General features: G+C 60.1%; 1 protein-coding gene across 1 annotated transcript in view; it reads right to left on the reverse strand.

Moving 5' to 3' along the window:
• The window catches only part of DAGLA (diacylglycerol lipase alpha), a 63753-nt gene that overhangs the window by 20324 nt on the left and 22147 nt on the right, over positions 1–21282 (reverse strand). Inside the window, exons 2-5 of the mRNA XM_068978202.1 lie at positions 5519–5657; positions 4957–5168; positions 3320–3421; positions 2331–2469 (exon numbers count right to left, since the gene is read on the reverse strand). Of these exons, the coding sequence (XP_068834303.1) occupies positions 2331–2469; positions 3320–3421; positions 4957–5168; positions 5519–5613 (548 nt within the window). The 5' untranslated portion in view covers positions 5614–5657. The remainder of the gene's footprint in view (positions 1–2330; positions 2470–3319; positions 3422–4956; positions 5169–5518; positions 5658–21282) is intronic.

Consider the following 21282-nt stretch of genomic DNA (forward strand, 5'->3'; position numbering starts at 1 on the left):
GCAGCTAACAGCCACTTCCTGCTCCCATCCTGGTGCCACGGCGCTACGGGCCACAAGGACGGGGGAAGCCACAGGGCCATCAGGGCGACAGGAGGGGGTTAGGAAACAGGGCAAGGGACTTGCTGTTTCTGGAACCTGCCAGCTCTAAGGGACTTGGGCAGCCTCATATCCTAAGCCAACGTCCCCCCTCTACTGGTGGCTGGATGAAGGGACAGCATGTCGGCTAAGCTGAGTTCCCAGAGCATCGCGTTCTTTAACTCTTTCTAAACAAACTGGCTGTCAAACATTCAAAGACAATTTCCTCCCTTCCCTCTGGCAGATTAAGTCCGGTATACTCTACTGCCCTGGTGGCTCAGATGGTAAAGCGTCTGCCCGCAATGCGGGAGACCCGGGTTCAATCTCTGGGTCGGGAAGATCCTCCGGAGAAGGAAATGGAAAATTCCATGGATGGAGAAGCCTGGTGGGCCATAGTCCATGGGGTCGCAAAGAGTTAGACACGACTGAGCGACTTCACTTCACTTCATAATCTACTGCAGTACACTTTACGCCCACCAGGGGGAAGACGGAGCCAATGACATGTTTGGCCTAATGCCTCTGTCCCTCTGGACAGAAACTTCATGGACCCGGCACCCCTCTGGCCCTGGGGCTCACTAAAGCAAAGGGAGGGCAGACACTCCAGCAGAGATCCAAGGTCAGGTTCCCAAGGAGCAGTGGTGGGAAGAACCCATCCCAAACCCTACCAGATTTCACTGGAAGGAGAAGGGCCCAGGACTTGAGCAGCTCCCTAACTCCCAGAAACTAAAATAACCCACTGGTGTGGAGCAGCACGGCTTGTGCACAAAGCCAAACCTGGAAGCGGATGAAGGGTCAGCAGGCTTGAAAAACGTCCTTGTTAAGAAAAACTTCCCGTTGGTCTTAGAGCAGAGCACGGCGGCCGGGGGGAGAGCCGCAGAGGTAGTCACAGTAACCTGTCTGAGAGCTGGAGAAGCTGCAACAGGTGGGGGTCTAGGCGCTTGAGGCCTCTTACCACTCGCACAGGGCCCAGAACCGCTGAAAGACTTTCTAATTCAGATGACAGCCACCGCCAACCACCTCCACTGTAAAGGCATTGGCTGCACTGGGCCCCAAAGGCAATTATCCAGAGTAGGGGAGGGGAATTCCCCCCCACCCAGGGCCCCAGGAGCCCAGAAACCAGGTCAGGTGGGGGCACGTGCTCGGAATGAGCAAAATGGGACAGGAGGTGGTGGCCAGCTGTGCCGCTGGGAGGAACAACGGGCTCTGGGGCCTTGGCTCCCAAACCTGGCATTTGAGGCTGGGAGGTGGCCAGTCCAGGCGTGGGTGTGGCTCTGGTTGCAGGGCCCAGCTGACGTGGAGGGCCCAGCGGGGCTGGATGGAGGGGCGTGGGAGGGTGGGGTGGGGGCCTGGGAAGCCTGCTCTCCTGGGTGAGGGCTCCCAACCCTGCTGCCCTGGGCTGGGGGTGGAGTGCCAGCTCCACTCCCCAACCAACATGACCTGGGGCATGTGGTCTGCCCTCCCTGGGACTTGGACCGCTCATCTGTAGAATGGGTCTCACAGCTGCACCAGGGTTGGCCAAAGGATGAAATGGACTGCGGGTGGAAGTGCAGGACCTAACCCCGGACAGAAGCTCGATGAACAGGAGTGACTGTGGCCTAAGCTGAAAGCCCCTCTGCTCTTTTTCTTTCAATAAACAGGAACTCTGTGACCATCCTGGACGCCCTGCCTCATTTTCTCTGCCTCCTTCCTTCTCCAAAACACTGTACAAAACATCCCCCAACACCACCGGCAAGAAGCCTGCCTTGGTTAACCTCCTGCAGCCCCCTTAATCCTAGAGGCAGCCTCACCTAGTGGTTACGAGCCAGGGCTCTAAGGCCAGACTGACTGAGCTTGATCCTAGCCCACTGCTGGCCGGCTGTGCTACCTCAGGCAAGTCACATAACCTCTCTGTGCCCCCGTTTCCTCATCTGTATTATGGGATGACATGAACAGCGACCTCAGGGAGTTACTGTAAGTTAATATGCACACTTCCGGCTCGCTCGTCCGAGTGCTTCCTATTATTACTCTGGTGTTTTTAATCCTGAAGATGATCCGAGCATGAAGCTCCTGTGAGCGCCTGTGTTCATCACTCTGATAAACATCACGGCAGCTGCACGAGGCAGGAATGATTGCGTTCTCACTTTACAGACCAGGAAGCTGAGGTGAGCCTTGGGCCAGCACCTGGGGCTCATGCAGGTTGAGATGCAATGAGGGAGGCGTGGGGCCGGCCTCTGCCTGCCGGGGTCAGCGAGTCCCACCCCCGCCCGGCCACTGACCGCAGGTTGTAGGTCCGCAGGTTGCGCTGCCGCCTCTTGGTGGCCCTCAGCTTGACGAAGGTGCGGCCCGTGGGGTCGAAGACGCAGAGGACTGTGATGCACACGCTCAGGATGACCACCCAGTTGCAGACGACCATCCCTGCGGAGGAGCGGTGGGAAGCCAAGGGGCATGGCACTGGGGACACCTCTCTGACCCTGAAGAAAGGAGCGCTGGGGCCTTCCTACCTCAAAATGCTCCTGGGGCCCTAGAGTCAGACTCCAAAGGCCCCAGTCCCAGCTTCTGGCTACATGGCTGTCCCCTGGCTGAGCTGTGACCACCCCCACGCCCCCCGCCAGGCCCATCCTTGGCACAGAGCAGACGGCTATGTGGGTTTCCAGTGCCCTGGTCAGCTCTGTGCCTGCTGCTGTGCACCCCCAGACCAGGGCCCGCCAAGGCGGGGACAGTGGACCTCGGGATGAAGGCTACAGCCTCGCCCAGCCAATCCATCAGCCAAGCTCACAGAAACTGTTTCCTTCTCAAGGTATCTGAGCTTACTACCCTTGAACCTGGTCCCCAAGCCCGGATCTTGGGTTAGAGTTAGGGCTGCCCGTGTCCCCTGCACCTCAGGGTGTGTGAGTGCTCAGGCACTCGGTCACATCCAACTCTTTTGAGATCCCATGGACTGTAGCCAGGCTCCTCTGTCCATGGAACGTGTTGTTGTTTAGTCACTTCAGTCGGGTCTGACTCTTTGAGACCCCATGGACTATATAGCCAGGCTCCTCTGTCCATCGGGTTTCCCAGGCAAAAATAATGGAGTAGGTTGCCATTTCCTCCTCCAAGAGATCTTCCTGACCCAGGGATCGAACCCTAGTCTTCTACAGTGGCAGGTGGATTCTTTTACCACTGAGCCACTGGGGAAGCCCCCAACCCAGGGTTAAGGATGCTGTGTCCCTCCCACCGCCCTCTCTAACCTGGCCTGGCCCCTCCACCCCAGGCCCGACCAACGTACCGAGCGTGACGTTCTTGGCAGTGAGGTCGTTGCAGGAGGTGTAGTACTGGGTGAGCCAGACGATGCCCACGATGGCATAGATGAACTCGATCACCAGGATGGCTGCAAGCAGAGCAGGTCCTGGCTGAGGAATGGGGAGGCCCCGGAACCTGGGCCCGGTTCCTCAGCAGCAAACCACCCACCACCCCTCTCTCAGGCCTCGGGATGCAGAGGCCCAGGGAATGCGGCCGTCCCGTCCCCTGGTTTGCGTGCCCTCTGGCCCTGACACCTCTTTGAGAAGGTAACTGGAAAGGCAGATGAGGAAGAGGCATTTCCCTGCTCTTTCAGGAATTAAGAGTTGTACCTATGAACTTTGGAATCAGACAGGGGGCTTTCCTGGTGGCTCAATGCAAAGAATCTGCCTGCACTACAGGAGACCCAGGTTTGATCCCTGGGTTGGGAAGATCCCCTGAAGGAGGAAATGGCAACTCACTCCAGTATTCTTGCCTGGAGAATCCCATGGACAGAGGAGCCTGGCAGGCTACATTCCATGGGGTCACAGAGTCAGACACGACTGAGTGACTAATACCGTATCTTAGGCAAGTTACCTAATCTCTGAGCCTCCATTTCCTCCACTGTAAAATGAGAGCGATGAGGTCCACGGTTCAGGGCTGTGAGAACTGGGGGACAGGGTGTTCATTTCATGGAAATGGTTGTTCCCAGGGAGGCGGCCTCTAGCACTTGAGGCAAAAAGAGGGAAGGGGCGAACCAGCTGCCCAAGGCGCCCTGTCCAGGGCTGAGCCCAGGGCTGAGCCCAGGGCTGACATGGGGTTGGGTGTAGGGGGCAGGGGGGAGGACAGACGCCCCACCCCACCCCCGGGACAGCGCTGGAAGCCCCAGCTTCACAGGCAGCCCCATGTGGCAGCCAAGAGTCCAGGCTTTGGAGTCTGACAACCTGGGTTCAAATCTCTGACACCTGCATACTTGTTAGCTGTGTGACCTTAAGGGAACTAATTAACCTCCCTGGTCCCAGATTCTTCATCTGCAAAATGAGACCCACAAAGGGCTCCTCCCTGAGTTAACACAAGAAGAGGGCTAAGCTGAGGCACAGGAGCACAAGAGTGTCCAGCAGGAGTGACCGGGGGAGGCAGCTGAACCAGAGTCCAGGAGGAGGAGACAGGTGGGTCCTCAGGGAGCTGCTCTAGGCTCCTGAGGGGCCTCCCCAGGATGGGGAGCAGGGGCTGTTTGGGGAAGGATCACAAAGCAGCTGAAGAGACACACACAGCCTAGACAGAACAGGGGTCGGCAAGCTTTCGCCGTAAAGGGCCAGAGAGTAAATATTTTAGACCTTGTGGGTCATACTCTCCATCACAACAACTCAGCTCTGCCACGGTTGTGCAGAAGCAGCCAGAGGCAATAAGTACTAAATGAGTGAGTGTGGCTGGGTTCCAATAAAACTTTATTAAAAAAAAAAATAGACAGCAGGCAGGATTTGGCCCTCAGGCTGCAGTCTGCCCACCCTTGGTCCAGAAGTGGGTGCAGGGAGTCTGCCTGTTCGCTGCTGGCCCCTGGTGCTGGCTGAATGAACGTTGGGCACAGGAGGGGGTGAGGGTGGGGAGGGCCGGAATAGCCCCCCGCCCACGGTGGGTGGCCCTTACCCAGGCGCACGTAGAGCACGTACTGCATGGATTCGCGGGGCTCTGTGTAGAGGATGCCGCCGCGCATGCTCAGCCAGATGATGGCCATCTCGGCGATCATGCAGCTCAGCAAAATGCCCAGGTAGCCGCGGCCGTGGTCCACCAGGTTCAGGGAGCAGGCCTCGTCCGGGTTGTAGACCAGGCCGAAGAGCACCACGGACAGGATCACAAACCTGGGGGAACGCACACATGAGAGGGCTAGGTGGCCCCGCCCAGCCTGGACTCCGAGGTGGAGGGCTTCACTGATCTGGGCAGGGGACCACCGTCCACCAGGCAGCAGGGCCCTCTGAGGACACAGGCACCCAGGGACAAGGCAGTGGGAGCAGGGAGCCCAGGGCTAGGTCAGCTCCTAGAGTGGCCAGGCAGGGTCTCTGGGCTCTGCACGGGTATTGCCCTAAAGGGGGTGGATGTTTCAGCACTGACTCCTGGGACAGGGTCAGGACAGAGGGTCAGAAGGCCTCCCCCAGGCCTGTGATGCAGCCCCCCCTCACCCCGCCGGCCTGTGCATGGCCCTGAGACTCACCAGGTGGTATGCAGCAGGAAGAGGAAGATGGCTGGCAGGACGAGGTCATCGCTGCCCACAGACCAGCGCCGCCGGAACACCACGATCCCGGGCATGGCTGGCGGCTCTGCGGAGGCTCAGCGGGCCTGGCGCTCACCTCCTGAAACAGAGCAGAGGACCCCCAGGCTGCCTGGGCCACGGCCACATCCAGGGCCACCGTGCTTCTGGCCAGGCAGGCCCAGCAGCAGGCGCATCCTCCCAGTCCGACATCCCCAGGGCTTCAGTCCCATCCCTGGGCAGGACCCACCTCCCACCATATCCATCCCCCTGGACCCAGTATCAAAAACTGCAGTAGCCAGACACTGGCTTCAGTTTAATACCTGAGGACTTGCCTGTCCCCAAGAGTGGCACAGGCCCCTTGAGATCGGCTCAGCCTGGGGTTGCCCCAATAGGAACTGCTTAGCTCCACTAAAGACCTGGGCTTATTCCTACCCTCCTCCATGGGATCAGGGGACCCCCACCCACATATCCAGTGCCTGCAGTCCTTGGCATGGGGTCGGGGTTTCCCAGCCCAAGCCTGAGCCTGTCTCCCGGCATGAGCTGAGCCAGGGAGGTGGAAGGCTGAAGGCACTGGGGAAGGTGGGCTGTGAGCACACGCGTGGGGCTGACACACACGGAGGATGGGAGCACCCAGCACACAGTAGGTGCTCAGTAAATATCTGTTGGATGAGGTCTTCCGTTTTGTGCTTTGCTGGAATGCTGGGAGGACACTCTTATGACCTGATTTTGTACCCATCAGACAGAATCCCCAACAACAGCGATGCCCCTTGGTAGGGAAGGACCTGGTTGAGACGGGGCGGGGGCGGGGGAGGCGTCAGGAGTGTGGCTGGGGTGCCCAGCCTCTCTGCTAGAAGGGCAGTGGGCAAGCCCTGGGGGTATCCCATCCTCCTGGCAGCTGCCCTCCACCCTCCACGCTCCCCCTGAGCCCAACTCTCTGAAGTAACTGAATTCAAATTAGCCGCAGGGAAGCTTGGGGAGAAAGGGCCCAGGAGTCCGGTCCCCCCCTCCCAAGAGCCCCAGGAACCAGGGCAGTGGCGCGACACCGGGGAGGGGCTCAGGGTAGCCCCGCACTCAAATCAACAGAGAAACCCCAGCGACTGGAGGCTAGGTGCTGGTGGGCCGCTGCCCCCAGGCTGGCAGAGGCTTACATGGCACCTGGTCCTGGGTGGGCGGCAGGTCTTCCTCTCCCCGGTGACGGCTCCAGGGAAGGAGAGCATCCGTGGAGACCAGCATCACTCGGCAAGTGGCCAAGTCTCCCCGGCTGGTGGGCACGGCTCTTAGGGTGGGCCAGGGGATGTGGGGCCAGGTGGCCAGCCCAGCACATCCGGCCCGGCTGGTCTCCGTCGCCCTCTCCCGGGTGCAGCCGCTTCATCCGGCCGCTGCCAGGCTGCTTCCAGCGAGGTGGCGGCCTGGCGGGCGGGCGTGCTAGCCTGCTGGGGTCGTGCCTACTCCTCCCCCCACCCTCAGGAAGTGACATCATCCCACTCTCTCCAAGGAGGAGTCGGAGCGCGGATTCTGGGAAGCGGGAGAAGGATGGAGAGCCCGGAGCTGCGTGGCGGGGCGTCCGGGGGCGGGGGTCTGGGACCGCGGGAGGCCGGGGCTTCCAGTCGCCTGTCGGTGACGAGGGGCTGACCACGCCGCCGGCTTCAGTTGGAAGGAGCCGACGGGCCGGGTGGGAGGGGCAGGGACACCGTGGGCCGCGGCGGGCTGGGGGGGGGGACGGAGCTGCCAACAGCTGGGAGGGCAGCCGCCAGCCCCTCCCCGACGCCAGGTGGCCCCCGGAGGGTGAGGAGGCGCGTGGGGTTGGGCTCAGGAGTCCCTCACACACACGTGAAACCGCTGCGAGGTCCCAGCAGGTGCAGCAGCTGCTCTCAGCAGGCCAGACCCCAGCAGAGGAAGGGGAGGGCTGTCCCAGAGAGGCTGGCACGGGCTGCCCTGCCGGGAGCCCAGGACATCTCGCTTTCAGGGGTACACCCAGTGAACCCTTCCCAACCGCCTCCTCTCCCAGCCCTTTGCCTCTTAGAGTCTAGAAAGGCTAAAACTCCCTCAACTCACATGTTATCACCTCATAACCTCACGCGCAGCCCCACCGTCCGGCTCTCAGGTAGAAGTGGGGGGGCAGGGAGCCTGGCACCCCTGCAGAGGGGGTTGAAGATCTGTCAAGACCCCTGTAGTGATATGACGTGTGGCAGCTTCTGCCCCCCAGCTCGACGAGGAGGGGCGCCCAGCTGACGGCCAGGTGGTCAGTGCCAGTCCCACCTAGGTCACATGGCAGGGCGGCTGCGGGCTGACCCCGCCGGGGTACCTCGTAACAGGTCTGGGGGCCACACCCCGCAACCTCCAGGGCCAGCTCGCCACTGCAGAATCCCAGGTCCAGCACTGCCTGGCTCCCAACCCCGGCTCCACCACCTACTCACAGTATGACTTACTAGTTGTGCCTCAGTTTTCCCATCTGTAAAATGTCGATGGTCCCCACCTGCTAAGGGTCTGGTGCGGACCATATGAGAGGCCTTGGCAGCGCTGGACGAAGCCAGCAGCGGTCTTAGCTCAGGAGGGTGAAGCAGAGAGAGCGCGTGTGAACCGGGTGGACGAGCTGTGCCTCTGCCCGGGCCGGCGGGTTCTCCGGCTGGTCACCACCAGGTCATGGGAGGGGGGTGGGGGTGGTGATGACAGGGCCTGTGCTGCTGCTGGGGCTGGTAAGGATGGGCCCCGCTACTCCATGCGGATTCATAAATCTCAGGACTGCTATTTTTGAGGGCCTGAAAGACGCCCTTTCTCTCGAGACCCCAGCCCTTCACAATGGGGGCCTGTTCCCCTGCTGGGGATGTGATTTCATCTGGAGGAAATGTCTCAGGATGGGGGAGGGCAGAGGCTACTTCCTGGTCTGAGGAGGCCGCAAAGCATCTCCTCTGGCTCTCCTCCCCCAGGGCACAGGGGCCTCAATGGGGCAGGGGGCATCCAGACCAGCGGCACTTCCAGGGGAGGGGATGTGCCCCCTTCAGCGGCGGCAGAACAGAAGCATTGCTCGGTGCCTCCCATGCCCCTGGCTGGACAGCTCCCCACCACCACCACCCAGGCAGGTGTGAACGCCCAGGACGCTCCCCACGCATGGGTGGAATGACTTGAGTGGCACTCTGAGGCCGGCCCCTTCTTCCTCCACTCACAAAGCCCAGTTTCCTTGATAGAAATTCAGGCCTTTGATTTAAGTATGAACCATCCTCAGAGTTCCTCTTTCTAAAAACGCAAAACTGTTTTTCTAAAATGCACAGGCTGATCCCTACTTTAAAAACCATCCATGGCTCCACGGGTCTGCAGGACAAAGTCCAAGCCTATCAGGCAGCACCTAAGGGCCGCAGCAGCTGGCAGGCAGGCTGTGCAGCCTTGGGCAGGGGCCTCGCTCTCTCTGAGTTCTGGAGCAGGAAGTCACTCCCCAACCCCTAGGGATCCAAGGCACAGACAGGCACAGGGCTGCCTTCTGGCTGGGGAGGCACTCCAGTACCCCCTCACACTCCCTCATCCTCCTTTCCCAACCCCCAAACTTGCTGCTCCCTTAAAAACACCTCATTGGAATCTGTGTTTATCCTAGTTCCTCTGACAGGCAAAATCCTACTCATCTTTATAAGCCAACTGAAAGCCAGTCCTCTTTGAAACCCTCCCTGACGGCACCCCCTGGCCCTTCTCAGGCCACGCTCCCTTACGGGAACCCCTCATCTCAGTACCCTGGGTACCCTGGCTTACACTTGCTGATTCCTTGTTGTCCATCCTGGCTCTGCTCAATGGAGAGTCCTGGGGGGTGGAGGGGGGTGTGGGCCAGGCAGCGCTGCTCTCCTTCACACCACACCCCCGCTTCTCTTGCCCCTGGAGTGTGAATACAGCCCCTCTCCCCCTGGGCAGCCCCAGCCACTCCAAACCACTGCCTCTTCCTCCTGAAGCAGCTGCCATAGGGTGGGAGACATGACTCCCGCCCCTCTTAGCTCAAATCCTTCACTTTGGAGGAAAGGTCCCTCCCCAGCGACGCCACCCCGATCGCTCTCAGAGGGCCTCCCTCTCCTCTGGCTGTCTTAACTATTCTAGGGCTTCAGTTTCTCCAGCTGCAAAAGGGGGACAACCCCAGTTCCCCAGAGGGCTGCGGCGAGAGCGGGCTGGGACAAGGTCACAGAGGTCTGCATGGGTCCCGGCAGAGCCCAGGCTCCACTGATGGGTGGGTGGGGGGATTGTATCAACAGGGTTTCTGGTGGCTTCCTGGCAGGGTGACCTGTGACAGGTGCCAGCGTCTGGGCAGGCGTTGCTGGGATGCCCTTGATTGGGTCCAGCTGATCAGAAAGGGCTGAACTGAGCTGACATGAGTCGTAACAGGGTCCCCTGCCCTGCCATGGGCTTTGGGGGGCTACTATTTAGAGCACCCGGGCTGGGCCTCATCCCCTGACCCAAAGTTCCCCTTGGGCTGGGCCCCGGCAGCAGGCTTCAGGGAGAAGTGCCCCTCAGTAGTGGGTCCCAGCTGATGGGGTGCTGAGAGCTCCCGGGAGAAGGATGAAGGCACGGAGAACTCCAGCTCGAGCTGGCGGGAGGTGAGACATCACCTCGCTAGCCTGCAGTGGGGCCACGGCACCAGAGTCAGGCACAACCACAGGGGACAGGATGATGTGCTGTGGGAGGCCCATCCAGCAGCCTCTAGGTGAGCCCATGAGATTTCCTGCCTGGCAGAGGTGGCCTTGGGCATCTGGGCCCAAGGATAGGCTGGAAGTTGAGCCTGAAGGAAGGGATGACAGCTAGGTCCAGGCCACTAGGATACATCTGATATCAACTGAGCACCTTCCACGTTTTGAGTCCCAGATGAATAGCCTGCCATCCTCACAGCAGCGATGCAGGGTGACAGCCTTGCTCTCACTCCACATGGGTCTGGGTCCTGGCTCTGCACGTCATGGCTATGTGACTGTGGACAAGTTACTTAACCTCTCTGTGCCATGGTTCCTTATTTCTAAAATCGGGCTAAGAACAGCAGCTACCTCGGAACTGTCACAAGGGTTAAATGAGTCACGTACACTTAAGTCAGCACCTGTCACAGATGCTCAGCAAATGTGGCTCTTCCGCTAATATTTTCATTGAAAATTAGGAGGCTGAGGCTCAGAGACCCTGCCCCACACCTTCTGAGGAGCAGGAGGCTGGGCAGGCAAGAGACTCAGGTCCTTCCTCCTGCCATCCAAAGCCCACACGCACTGCAGGAATGTCGGCTTAGAAGGGATCCTGGAAACAGTCTTGGGGCCCCCATTTATGGGTGAGGAAGCAAGTTCAGGAAGGCCCCAGAGGCTCCCAGCTTTCCCATTATGTCCCTCCCAGCAGGAGCTGGACATGCAGCCAGAGTCGCCGAGCCGGCCCGGCCCTTCCCTGCCACACAGCATACGCCTTCTCCAACTCCTGAGAGCCGCTCCCATTAGTAGAGTGTTGCCCCAGGGAGCCGGGGCTGAGATCCTCTCTCACACTCTGGATACAGAACCCTCTCCAAAGCCGGCAAAATCCACATGAGCTCCCTTGCTGGAGATCAACCTGCAAGAAGGCATCAATCACTTGAGCAGTTTCAAGCAGACTCATCGGCGGCTAGCTCTCCACCGCCCGGCAGGTGGGGTCCCTGCAGCTCTGCAGCTCAGCTGGCAAAGGAGAGGAGGAGACCTTAGCCCCGAGCCCACCTTCCCTGGATCCTGAACAGCCCTGCCGGTTGAGGCTGGTGACCGGGCCAAGTCCAGCCACATTCCAGAGCTGCCAGTCCCAGACCAAGGGCAACATCCCCAGGACAGAAAGTCACCACCCCTCCAGACCTCAGTTACCTCTTCTGAAGAATGAGGAGCCTGGACTAAGGGGAGGCTGATGTTTTTTTATTTGTCAACATTCATTTGCATCCAAAGCTGCATGTGCCTATATAGAAACCCAAAACAATGAAAAGGTGGAATATAAATTTAAAAACAAACGAGAACAAAAACTAAGTAAATTGAAACAGAGGACTGGGGAAATCATCGTACATGTGCGAGACATAAAGCCCATCATAGGAGCTGCATGTAAAACTAGCGCTCGCCTCCATGCTTCCTGGTGGCCAAAGTGAAAAGGGAAAGTGGGCAGTCGGCACGCACTCTTTAAGGGGTTCCCAGGTGGCACAGTGGTCAAGAATCCACCTGCCAATGCAGGTGATGCAGGAGATGTGGGTTTGATCCCTGGGTTGGGGAGATCCCCTGGAGAAGGGCATGGCAACCAGCTCCAGTATTCTTGCCTGGGAAATTTTACGAACAGAGGAGCCACATGCGCTACAGTCCATGGGGGTCACAAAGAGTTGGACATGACTGAGCATGCATACGCATGCAAGGCCTCTTTCAGCACTCTGTAAGGTGCTGTATTCCTTGGGGCTCTGAGGGGAGGGCCCAGGACTCCCATTCCCATAATGAATGGGATGCCCCCATGCGACCGGGCTTAGAGAAGATGCTCCCAAAACGGTGAAAGGGACCTGCTGGGTCTGTCTTTGTTGGCCGATGAGCTTGACTAGTCTTGAAGGGTAGTCATCTGACTTGGAGGACTGACCTAAGGGAGGCTGGGCCCCTTGGGCAGCCTGCAGAGCTAGTGCTGGCCCCCCAGAGGCTCAGTCTCAGCTGGGGCAGGCTCACCAGGGGCTGCCCTCTGGCCTATATGGGCTAGCAGACGCCTCTTACCCTCTTTATGTCTGTCCAGAGCACGGGCTCCAGGGGTGGTGGAATCCTGGCAGAGCCACTACTACTCAGCTGTGTGGCTTGTTAGGGAGCTCCTTAATCTCCCTGCTGGCTTGTGAGACTTAAACGTGGAGCACCCGCAGAGGGAGGGGCGCGGCACCTCGTAACCAATTGTCTCCGAGGTTGCAGGGCGGTTCTGGGTGATGGAGGAGAGCTCCGCCCATCGCGAGTTGGGGACTCAGCCCCATTCTGCGACTTCCAGCATTTGTCAGTTGCCTATGGAGTCTTGGGCCTCCTCTAAGCCCTTTGTGCACATAACTCACTCAGTCCTCATTGGAGGCACTGCTATTACCGTATTTTACAGATGAAGTGATTTGCCCCGGGTCACCTAGCCTAGTTCCGCAGCCTGTGTCTTAACCGCCACTTCAGAGGAGCAGGAGCCAATTAAATGCTTTTCTGAACCCTGGGAGCAGGCTACTCATGTTCCCCAGCCCGGTGGAGGGAGGCGCCAGGGCTTTGGGGACCACAACCCACTCTTTGGGGCTTCCTCTGGCTCCAGACTCCTGGTCCCACCACTAGGGATACACTGTGAGCATTGACCCCATTCCCAGATGAGGAAAACTGAGGCCGAGGAGAGGCTGTTCCACGGGCTGCCTGCAGGTGCGTGGGCTGCGGCCCAGAACTAGAAACTTTATGTGTCCCCTTACTCCAGCTTCATCAGGCTGCACGGCTGGGATTTCAAAGCAGCCTCCTGGAGTTACTTCAAAGGAAACAATGTCTCTGCCCCTTGGTCTGATTCCTGCTTGCCCTTCGAGTCCCTCTGTCTCCCAAGTGTGAGGGTCCCGCAGAGGCTGGGCTCTGAGAGGTGAGGGGCGGGGGAGGGCGGCGGGGGAGGCAACAGAGAGTGAGAGTGAACATGCGTGGGCCAGGGGCGCAGGGGCCACCCACCTGGGCCCGGGTGTGTGCAACCGGAGTCCGGGCCTGAAAGCTGTTGCTTTTCACACGTCAGCTGTGCTGGAGCAGAAGGCAGAGGCGAGCCTGCCCAGGGCTGGGGATGGATTTCGGCAAGAAATGGGTCCTCACACGCCCAGGCCCTGGGACGAAACAGGTGCCTGGTGAGGCCCGCGGCGGGGCAGTGTCGGGGACGCTGCTGTCTCTGCTTTCACTCCACGCTGCCCCACCAGGGTCTCAGGCTCATGAGCACCTTTCCTGCACCGCCACCGCCCCCAACCAGGGCAGCCTTGAAGGACCCGGGGAGGTGCCTCCTACTCCCCTCACTAGGAGCCTGTGGGTGGGCAGGACTGTTTTCATGTCACAGATGGGGAAACTGAGGTTCCGAGGTTAAGCAACCTACTGAGTGAGGGGCCAAGTCAGGCTTTGAAGCCGGACCTCCCTGCGGTGTCCTCTCCACACCCACGAGCATACATGTGTTACTCAGTCGTGTCCGACTTTGCAACCCCTTGGACTGTAGCCCACCAGGCTCCTCTGTCTGTGGAATTTTCCAGGCAAGAATACCAGAGTGGGTTGCCATTTCCTTCTCCAGGGGATCTTCCTGGCCTAGGGATCGAACCTGGGTCTCCTGCATTGCAGGCAGATTCTTTACCATCTGAGCTACCAGGGAAGCCCATGAGCATCCGTGGTGCCTCACAAACCAGCACTCTGGGGCTTGGGCACAGAGTTCAGGGAAGAGGATGGAAAGAAGAAGCCCCACTTACTGGGGGCCACACCTACAGTCATGCTGGGCTGGACCTGGAGATGGCACCAGCAATTATTCTATCACCAGTGAGTAGAAAAAAAATTCTTATATAGCATTTCCTACATGCCAGGTACAGTAGCGAGCAGTTCATAGGTATCACCTACTTTAATTTCATCTTTCTAGCAACCCTATGAGCTACGTGTTATTGTCAACCCCATTTTACGGATGACGAAATGGGCCCAGAGAAGTTAGGTCCCTTGCCCAAGGTCACTCAGCTAGTGAGAGCCGGGCCGCGAGCTTCCAGTCTGTGCCCTCGGCCCCTCCCGACAAGCCCTCATCAGGGCTCCGTTTAGCACAGAGGCCCCAGCTTCTCGTTCTCACGCTAATTATTTTCCACTCGTCTACAACAAGCAGAATTTGCCATCTGCCACGGGCCCTGTCACTGACACCAGCCAACTCCCTGGGAATCAATTGAGGCCTTTCGTTTCCTGCTAGTTCTGAGAGGGAGGCTGGCTGCTGGGAGATGAGTTGGGGGGGGGGGGCACCGCCCCGAGAGGCAGCAGGATGTGCCCCCCCCACCCCTCCTTGCCCCGGGCATGGCAGTGAGGCCGGGTCTTCCTTCCACCCTGCAGTCTTCCCTGCTCCTCTCCTCCAGCTTTGTCCTGGGCCAGAATGGACTTGCTCTGGAGAGCAGAAGAGATTCCCCTCTGGCCAGTCCAGGTTTTGTTTCTGAATTCTTCCCTGGAGACGGTTTCTGTTCTTGAAAGTAGGAATGGCCTTTGCCCCACCCTTATTCTGGGTCCCAGGGCCGAGGTGCCCTGGGGCGGCTCAGCGAGGCCGGGCTCTGGTCTCCCAGCCCCTGGCCAGTTCCTTCCGCCTGTCTGTGCATGCAGGCAGGCGTCCATCTCAGGTTTGCTTCTATTTAGGCGGAGTCTTTCCTGCGCTGCCCCTGCGGTGGTGCCACATCCCCCTTCCCCTGCGACCCGCAGTCTCAAATGGCACACCTGGAGGGTAATGGCTCCTCCAAGGAGCTCACCACTGGCTTCCCTCCAGCCCTGAGGTGGGGCAGCCCTGAGTTTGCATCTTGGTTCTGTTACTTCTAGGTGTCTGTGACCTTCATTTCTCTGAGCCCCCGTTTTTTCATCTGCAGGAGAGGACAACGAAGGACTCCCCGCTTCACCGGGAGTCGTGGAGTAAATGAAATAACGTACTGAAAGCACTCAGCGCCTGGCAAGTATTCGTTGCCACCATCATTATTTATCCATCATCTTCTCCTGAGAGTGCTTAGACCTCATCCTCACGGCCCAAGTCCTTCCCCGCCCAAGCTGTGGCAGGGCTGCTGATCTCTGCGAGTCAGGCTTCCTGCACAGAAAGGCCCTGCTCTTCACCCCTGTGCACCAGGGTGACCCACGCCTGCCCTCACCCGTGCCAGTCTACAGGAGGCCCTGACCCACCTTCTCGGGCAGGGATGGCAGGAGTCCCACCTGCCCAGGCTGAGGCCTCACCGGCCCCCTGCCTCCTTAACCCAGGATGAGCCACGGAGATGAGAATCACCATACCACGGCTCAGGTCGGACAGGGGAGCTCTGGCCCAAGGCCACTCCGTGCTCCTGCAGATGCCCCCGGTCATCTGTCTGTCTCAGAGGTTCAGTGGGTCCCCTGGAGGCCCCTTCCCAGCCCAGACTCTGGATGCTCTGAGGGGCGGAGGCCCACTGCTCATGCCAATGTGCCCACTCCAGCGTCCTGCTAGCAGTGCCCCTTGTGGACCCCCTGTCCCCTCACCTCCCCCAGGGCCTCTGCTCTCTGGCGAGCCAGTCGCTGGGAACCCCACCAGGCAGTTCATCTGCAGCACTCTGGCCGGGCTTCCCAGAGCTTCCGAGAAGAGATTCCGTTTCAGGTGCTGGTGACACCTCTGGGAGGATTTCGCACCTCCACTTCATGAGGAGCGCCCTAGCAAGGCCGCTAATGAGTCTGCTAAGTGGGCACACCTCACCTGACACCTTCCTGCCGGGAACCCCGCCACCACGCCCTGCATACCCTGTGCCACCACGGTCCTATCGCACCTGCCTCTGCAGCCTGTACTGGGGAGCTCCCGACTCCGGGGGTGGGGGCTGCATGGGCTATGGAGGATCCGCAGAGGGGGGCCCCCTTCCCGGGCAGCATGGCCATCTAGGGCACAGCCCTGCGCTCGGCTATTGAGTTTCACGTCAACCATTCCCTGGGCATTGCAGAAGCAGGCAGGGATCGAGTGACTGCGTAACACAAGCTCTCTCCCAGGGGACGAGGTCAGCAGAGTCCCTGTGCACCACAGGAGCATCACTGGAGGTGGCAGGTGCTGCTCTCACGGGCCCTGGGGCCTCGGCCCAGGCCCAGCCCCTCTGCCCTCCTCTCCTGTGCCCAGCGAGTGGATGGCAGCGCTCTCTGAAGTGGGTTTCTCAGGCACCCCCAGATGAGGGGAGGGGGTCACAGCAGGCTGGGGCTTGCAGGCTATGCTGGTCAGAGTGGCTATTAGCTTTTTTACCCACTGGGGCTCCTTGTGACATTGTGTTTGAGCTAAACGGTCTCAGGGCTTAAAAACATTTGAGAAACCCCTGGAAACAGCCTGACCTCTCAGGTAGGCCCACTCTGGCCCTGGCTTTTAGAGTTCTACTTGCTGTTTGGGTGCTGGAGAGAGCCTGGGGCCTCCATCCGGGGTCTAGGCTAATTCAACCATCACTCGTGTCTGCCTGGCCTGCGCCACAAGGCGCCGAAGGAAATGGTGACCCACCCAGGTGCTCAGAGACTCCCTCTGGCCCCCTCACACCTCCTTGGGCATGGCAAAGCCAGGCCCAAGCACGTGACCCCGGGTCTCCAGGGAGGGCTGGGGGCTCCGAAGGCCACCGGATGGAGAACAGGGTAGACCTGCCTTTTGTTCCAGGGTCTCTGACCACTCAGGCGTGCACTGAGCAATGACCTTCAAACTCCGGACGAATCAACCACTGCTTTCTCCTCCTCAGTAAAGCGGGGCTGGTGATGACAGTGCCTACCCCGTGGGAGATGACAAAGTGGGTTCAAAGTTGTGAAGTGCTGAGAGCTGGGTCCTTCATACGGGGGATGCTGGGTAGCATTGGATACACACCCACACATCTTTTTACAGTTTTAACTTAAATCAACCCCCTCCTCACAAGTGCATTAAGACTCCTAAATTGCCCTGTTGTTGTTACTGCTTAGTTGCTAAGTTGTGTCCAACTCTTTGAGACCCAGTGGACTATAGCCTGCCAGGCTCCTCTGTAGATGGGACTTTCCAGGCCAGAATACTGGAGTGGGTTGCCATTTCCTTCTCCTGGATCTTTCCAACCCAGGGAGCAAACCCACATCTCCTGCATTGCAGGCAGATTCTTCACCACTGAGCCACCAAGGAAGCCCCTAAATTCCTCTCAAATAAGATGACAACGCCCAACCATTAGCTATCGAGCTCTGCACCAACCAGCCCCTCCAGCCCTGCTGTTGGGCAAGCCTGTTCCCTGCACCCATGTCCCTCTCCTGCTCATCAGTGGAGTGCCCCCTGTCTGGCGCTTCCTTCTCTCCGGACACCCGCTCACTTCAGGGGTTCCTCCCTGGCGACGCCCGGGGCCCATACAGTCGGCCTTAAGCCTCGGTCCTGGTTGGTCAGCCCACAGCTCATCAGTGAAGTTGCAGCCCACCATCCTATAGGCTCCGGGCCCTCCTGCCTCACCTTGTCTGTTACACTGGAGGCCCCCCAAAAGGTAATCCTGGCCTCCCCCTTCTTCTCCCCCCGGGCTAGGGGATGGGCCCAGCGGCTCAGGGCAACATAGACTGGAAATGGGGGGGCACTGGCCTCCACAATGGGGGTGATTCCATCAGGCCCCGAATAGAGGTCAGCCTTCTGCCTCCTCAGGCCTGGGCAGGACCCAAGGGCCAGCTCTGTATCTGGGCATGTGAGGCCTGGGAGGGAGCAGGGCCCGACCTGGGCTCCAGAGTAGGGTGTCACTTTCCTCCCCAGAGGACTCACCCTCAGGGCCTGGGGCCCCAGGCTCATCTCACTGTCACTCCTGGGGCCGGGGCTTCCAGGCCTGCTCCCTGGGGTGGAAGGAGGAACAGCCCTGGTGACCGCAGGCTGCCCGCCCTTCCTGCCCCCAGTGGCACTCCATGGCCATTTCGCAAGGTCATGGCAGGGAGGTGACAGGCATTTGGCGGGGTCTCTTCCCCGTCAACCTGGGGCAGGCGCCTGTGGCCCCATTAACTGCTCGCCACCAGCAGGGACGCACCTGGCAGCCCCAGGAAGGCTGGCAAAGCTGCCGGTAACTCCAGGTCCCAGACCTTTCAACCAGAGCTGATGGCACCACAGAGACAGGCTGGCAGGGCCGGGCGCTGAGTGCTATAACGGGATGCCCACCTGGGGTCCAGGAGACAGACAGGGTCCTGGCCAGACTGACTGGGGCTGAGGCTCCTGCCAGGCAGAGAGTGGCACCATGTCCCCACCGGGGCTTGGGGAGGAAGGTGACAAGGCCTGTTTCCTCAGCAGGCCCAGCCCTTCGCCGCTCACCCAGGAAGCCTCTGGAGTCGGGGGTGGCGGTGGGGGAGTCGGCGAGAGCTAGGGGACTGGAGGAGGTGGCCTGCGTCACGGCGCCTGCTGACTGCCCCACCCTCGGTGGCCGCTGGCTGCTATAAATATGGCTCCTGCCTCTGATGGTGCAGGAGGTGACCTAGAATTGTGGGCTCTGGGGCCTCCTGGGCACCCCTCCCCGCCAGCATCAGAGGCAGCAGCCTGACCAGAATGTCCTTGCAGCTCGAGAGCCCACCCCCACGGTGAGCACGGCCCCGGCCGGGGCTGGGGAGACCCCGGCACTGAGGGGGACGGCGGCTGCGGCTTCCCAACCCATGTCCCACCACCGTCCTTTCTACCACTCGGCAGCAAGTGCCAGGGATGCCAGGTCCCCCGAGATCGAAGGCCTGGCCAGGCTGCAGAGGAGACAGATAGGAGGCCCAAGACCACCCACTGAAGCCTCCACCCTAAAGCCCAAGGGCAAAGGCCCTAAGGCCATTTGTTCCGGGTGCCCCACCCCTCCCTCAGTCCACAGTTCCTCGGCAACGCCACCTGGCTTGCAAACCTGCCACGGCCCGGAAGCCACCCTGGATGAACTCGACTGTGACTGTCCTCCTTCCAGTCGGTGGCAGGCATCTGAGTGAGCCCATCCCCCCCCTCGAGGGACCCCAGCCGGGCCCAGGCCCCAAACCCCAGGGCTGGGCGGGCCTGGGAGCAGAGGACACAGCGTGGCCCCAGGCCTGGCTGTTTCAAGGACCCCCAACCCCCACGTGTGGCCAGTTTGGTTCCAGACTCCCTGGCTCAGGGTAGCGCTGGGACCTAAGAGGAGAGGAAGCCAGGATCAGCCCCAGGGGTGGGGCCCCAGGGTGTGAACACAGGTGAAACCTAACAATTAATTTCCCGCACACAGCCATCCTCCACCCTCCAACACACAATCAGAGAGCCCACTACGTGCCAAGGGGCCACGGCAGTAAGTAAAGGCCCAGGTGGGGCCAGCCCTCAAGGATCCGACAGGCCAGAAAGGAAAGACAGGCTGGAAGCTGATCTTCACATACGATTGTGAAAAATTCTACGACTTGTGCTCAGAAGAGGGGTCCTTGTCGGAGCCCCAGCAAAGATCTGAGGGGCAGCTGCCTGAAGAATTGGGAGCAGGAGCTGAGATCTGAAGGATAAGGCGGAGTAACGTGGCCACATGGAGAGGGCGGCAGGTCCCTGTGCAGGGCGGGTGGGGGGCGGGGGATGGAGCCTGGAGCGTGGAGCGAAGACCAGAACCAGCCAGACGGGAGCAGAGGGGAGGGACGCGCTGGAGAGGCTCCTGGGGTCTTGTGAGCCAGCTTCATCCTGGAGCTGGGTGGGAAGCTCCGGGCCACGGCAGGCATGATGCGAGAGAGGAGTGGGGGGCCAGAGATACAGCAGATGGCGGTGACCGACAGGCCGGGTGCTGCCAAGGACACCCCGGCCTGATGATGGTGCCCCCAGACAGGCCGAGGGGCCGACACCGCATCAGCCCTTAGAGCCTTGAGCCACCACCCGGGGCTGCCCGCCTGGAGCACTTCCTGCCCAGTCTCTTCCTGCAGGCAGGGGAGGATGGACCACGCCCCGCTCCACCCGCTCCTGGGGGAACCCACTCCCCAGTCTCAGCTCTGCCCAGTCGTGCCCTCAGTGGGTGCAGCAGGCCAGGGCATTCGTCCAGCAGGCACCCACTCAGGGGTGGTCCCTGGGCCCCACTCCCACAGCCGAGGGACCCCCATAGTGAACCTGAGGCTGGAGGCATTCCTCCTTCTGTGCTCATCTCCTCACTCTTCCGGCCACTGGCTCTGACCACAAATGCCACTGCGCGGGGGAGGGGGCGTGTGCTGCGCTAAAGCAGGGAAACAGGCTCGGAGAGAAGTCTCTGCCAGTCAACCAGCCTCCCCCCGCCCCCACACCCCATTTCCAGTCTCCATGCAGAGCTCATCACACGTGGAAAACACTCTCCTTCCTCTGCCGGCCGGCCTGCCCTCACCTCCACGCTGCCCTTGCTCACCACGCCCCAAGCACGTGGGCTCTCTCTCTGTCTCTCAGACAGCCGGGTGTGTCCTGTCTCCTGGACGCGCCACCCCCTCTGCCCACCCCATCATTCCGATCCCAGCTCACGCATCCCTCCTCCTGCCTTTCTGCCCAGCCTCAGGGCAGCCCAAAGGCCCTCTCCATCACATTACCATTTTATTTCCCTCTCAGCACTTTCCACCATCTAACCCTCTCTGGTTTATTCCTGTGTCGATGTGTTTACTATCTAAGCAGCAACCCACTCCGATATTCTTGCCTGGAGAATACCATGGACAGAGAAGCCTGGCGGGCTGCAGTCCATAGGGTCACAGAGTCAGAACACGACTGAAGTGACTTAGCACGCACATTATGGTCTAAGTCTCTGCACCAGGATGTGGCTCCTGGGCAGGGGCCTTGTCTGTCTCCTTCCCTGGTGTGTCCCCAGCCCTCGGCAAAGGGCCTGGCAGGCGGCACATCTAAGCACAGCCTTGCAGAATCCAGTGCAGAGTGGAACCCAGAGCCTAGGCTCCTGATTTCCAGCCCCAGCCCTTCCCATTCCACCCACACGCCGTGTGCCTTGAGTCCCAGCTCGGGCCTGGAGAGCTCTCCTACAGCAGAGGCCACGAACGGGGTCCCCTGGTGCCTGAAGACCACACTGCAGGCGAGGCCGGGGAGAAACGCGGCACCATCATTGCTTTGATGATGCAGAAATGCAGGGTTGGGGTGCTGGTGATCTGCTGGGGCGACACAGTGAGCAGTGGAGCCAG

The sequence above is a fragment of the Capricornis sumatraensis genome, chromosome 8, assembly GCF_032405125.1.
Source record: "Capricornis sumatraensis isolate serow.1 chromosome 8, serow.2, whole genome shotgun sequence".
Taxonomy (NCBI): domain Eukaryota; kingdom Metazoa; phylum Chordata; class Mammalia; order Artiodactyla; family Bovidae; genus Capricornis; species Capricornis sumatraensis.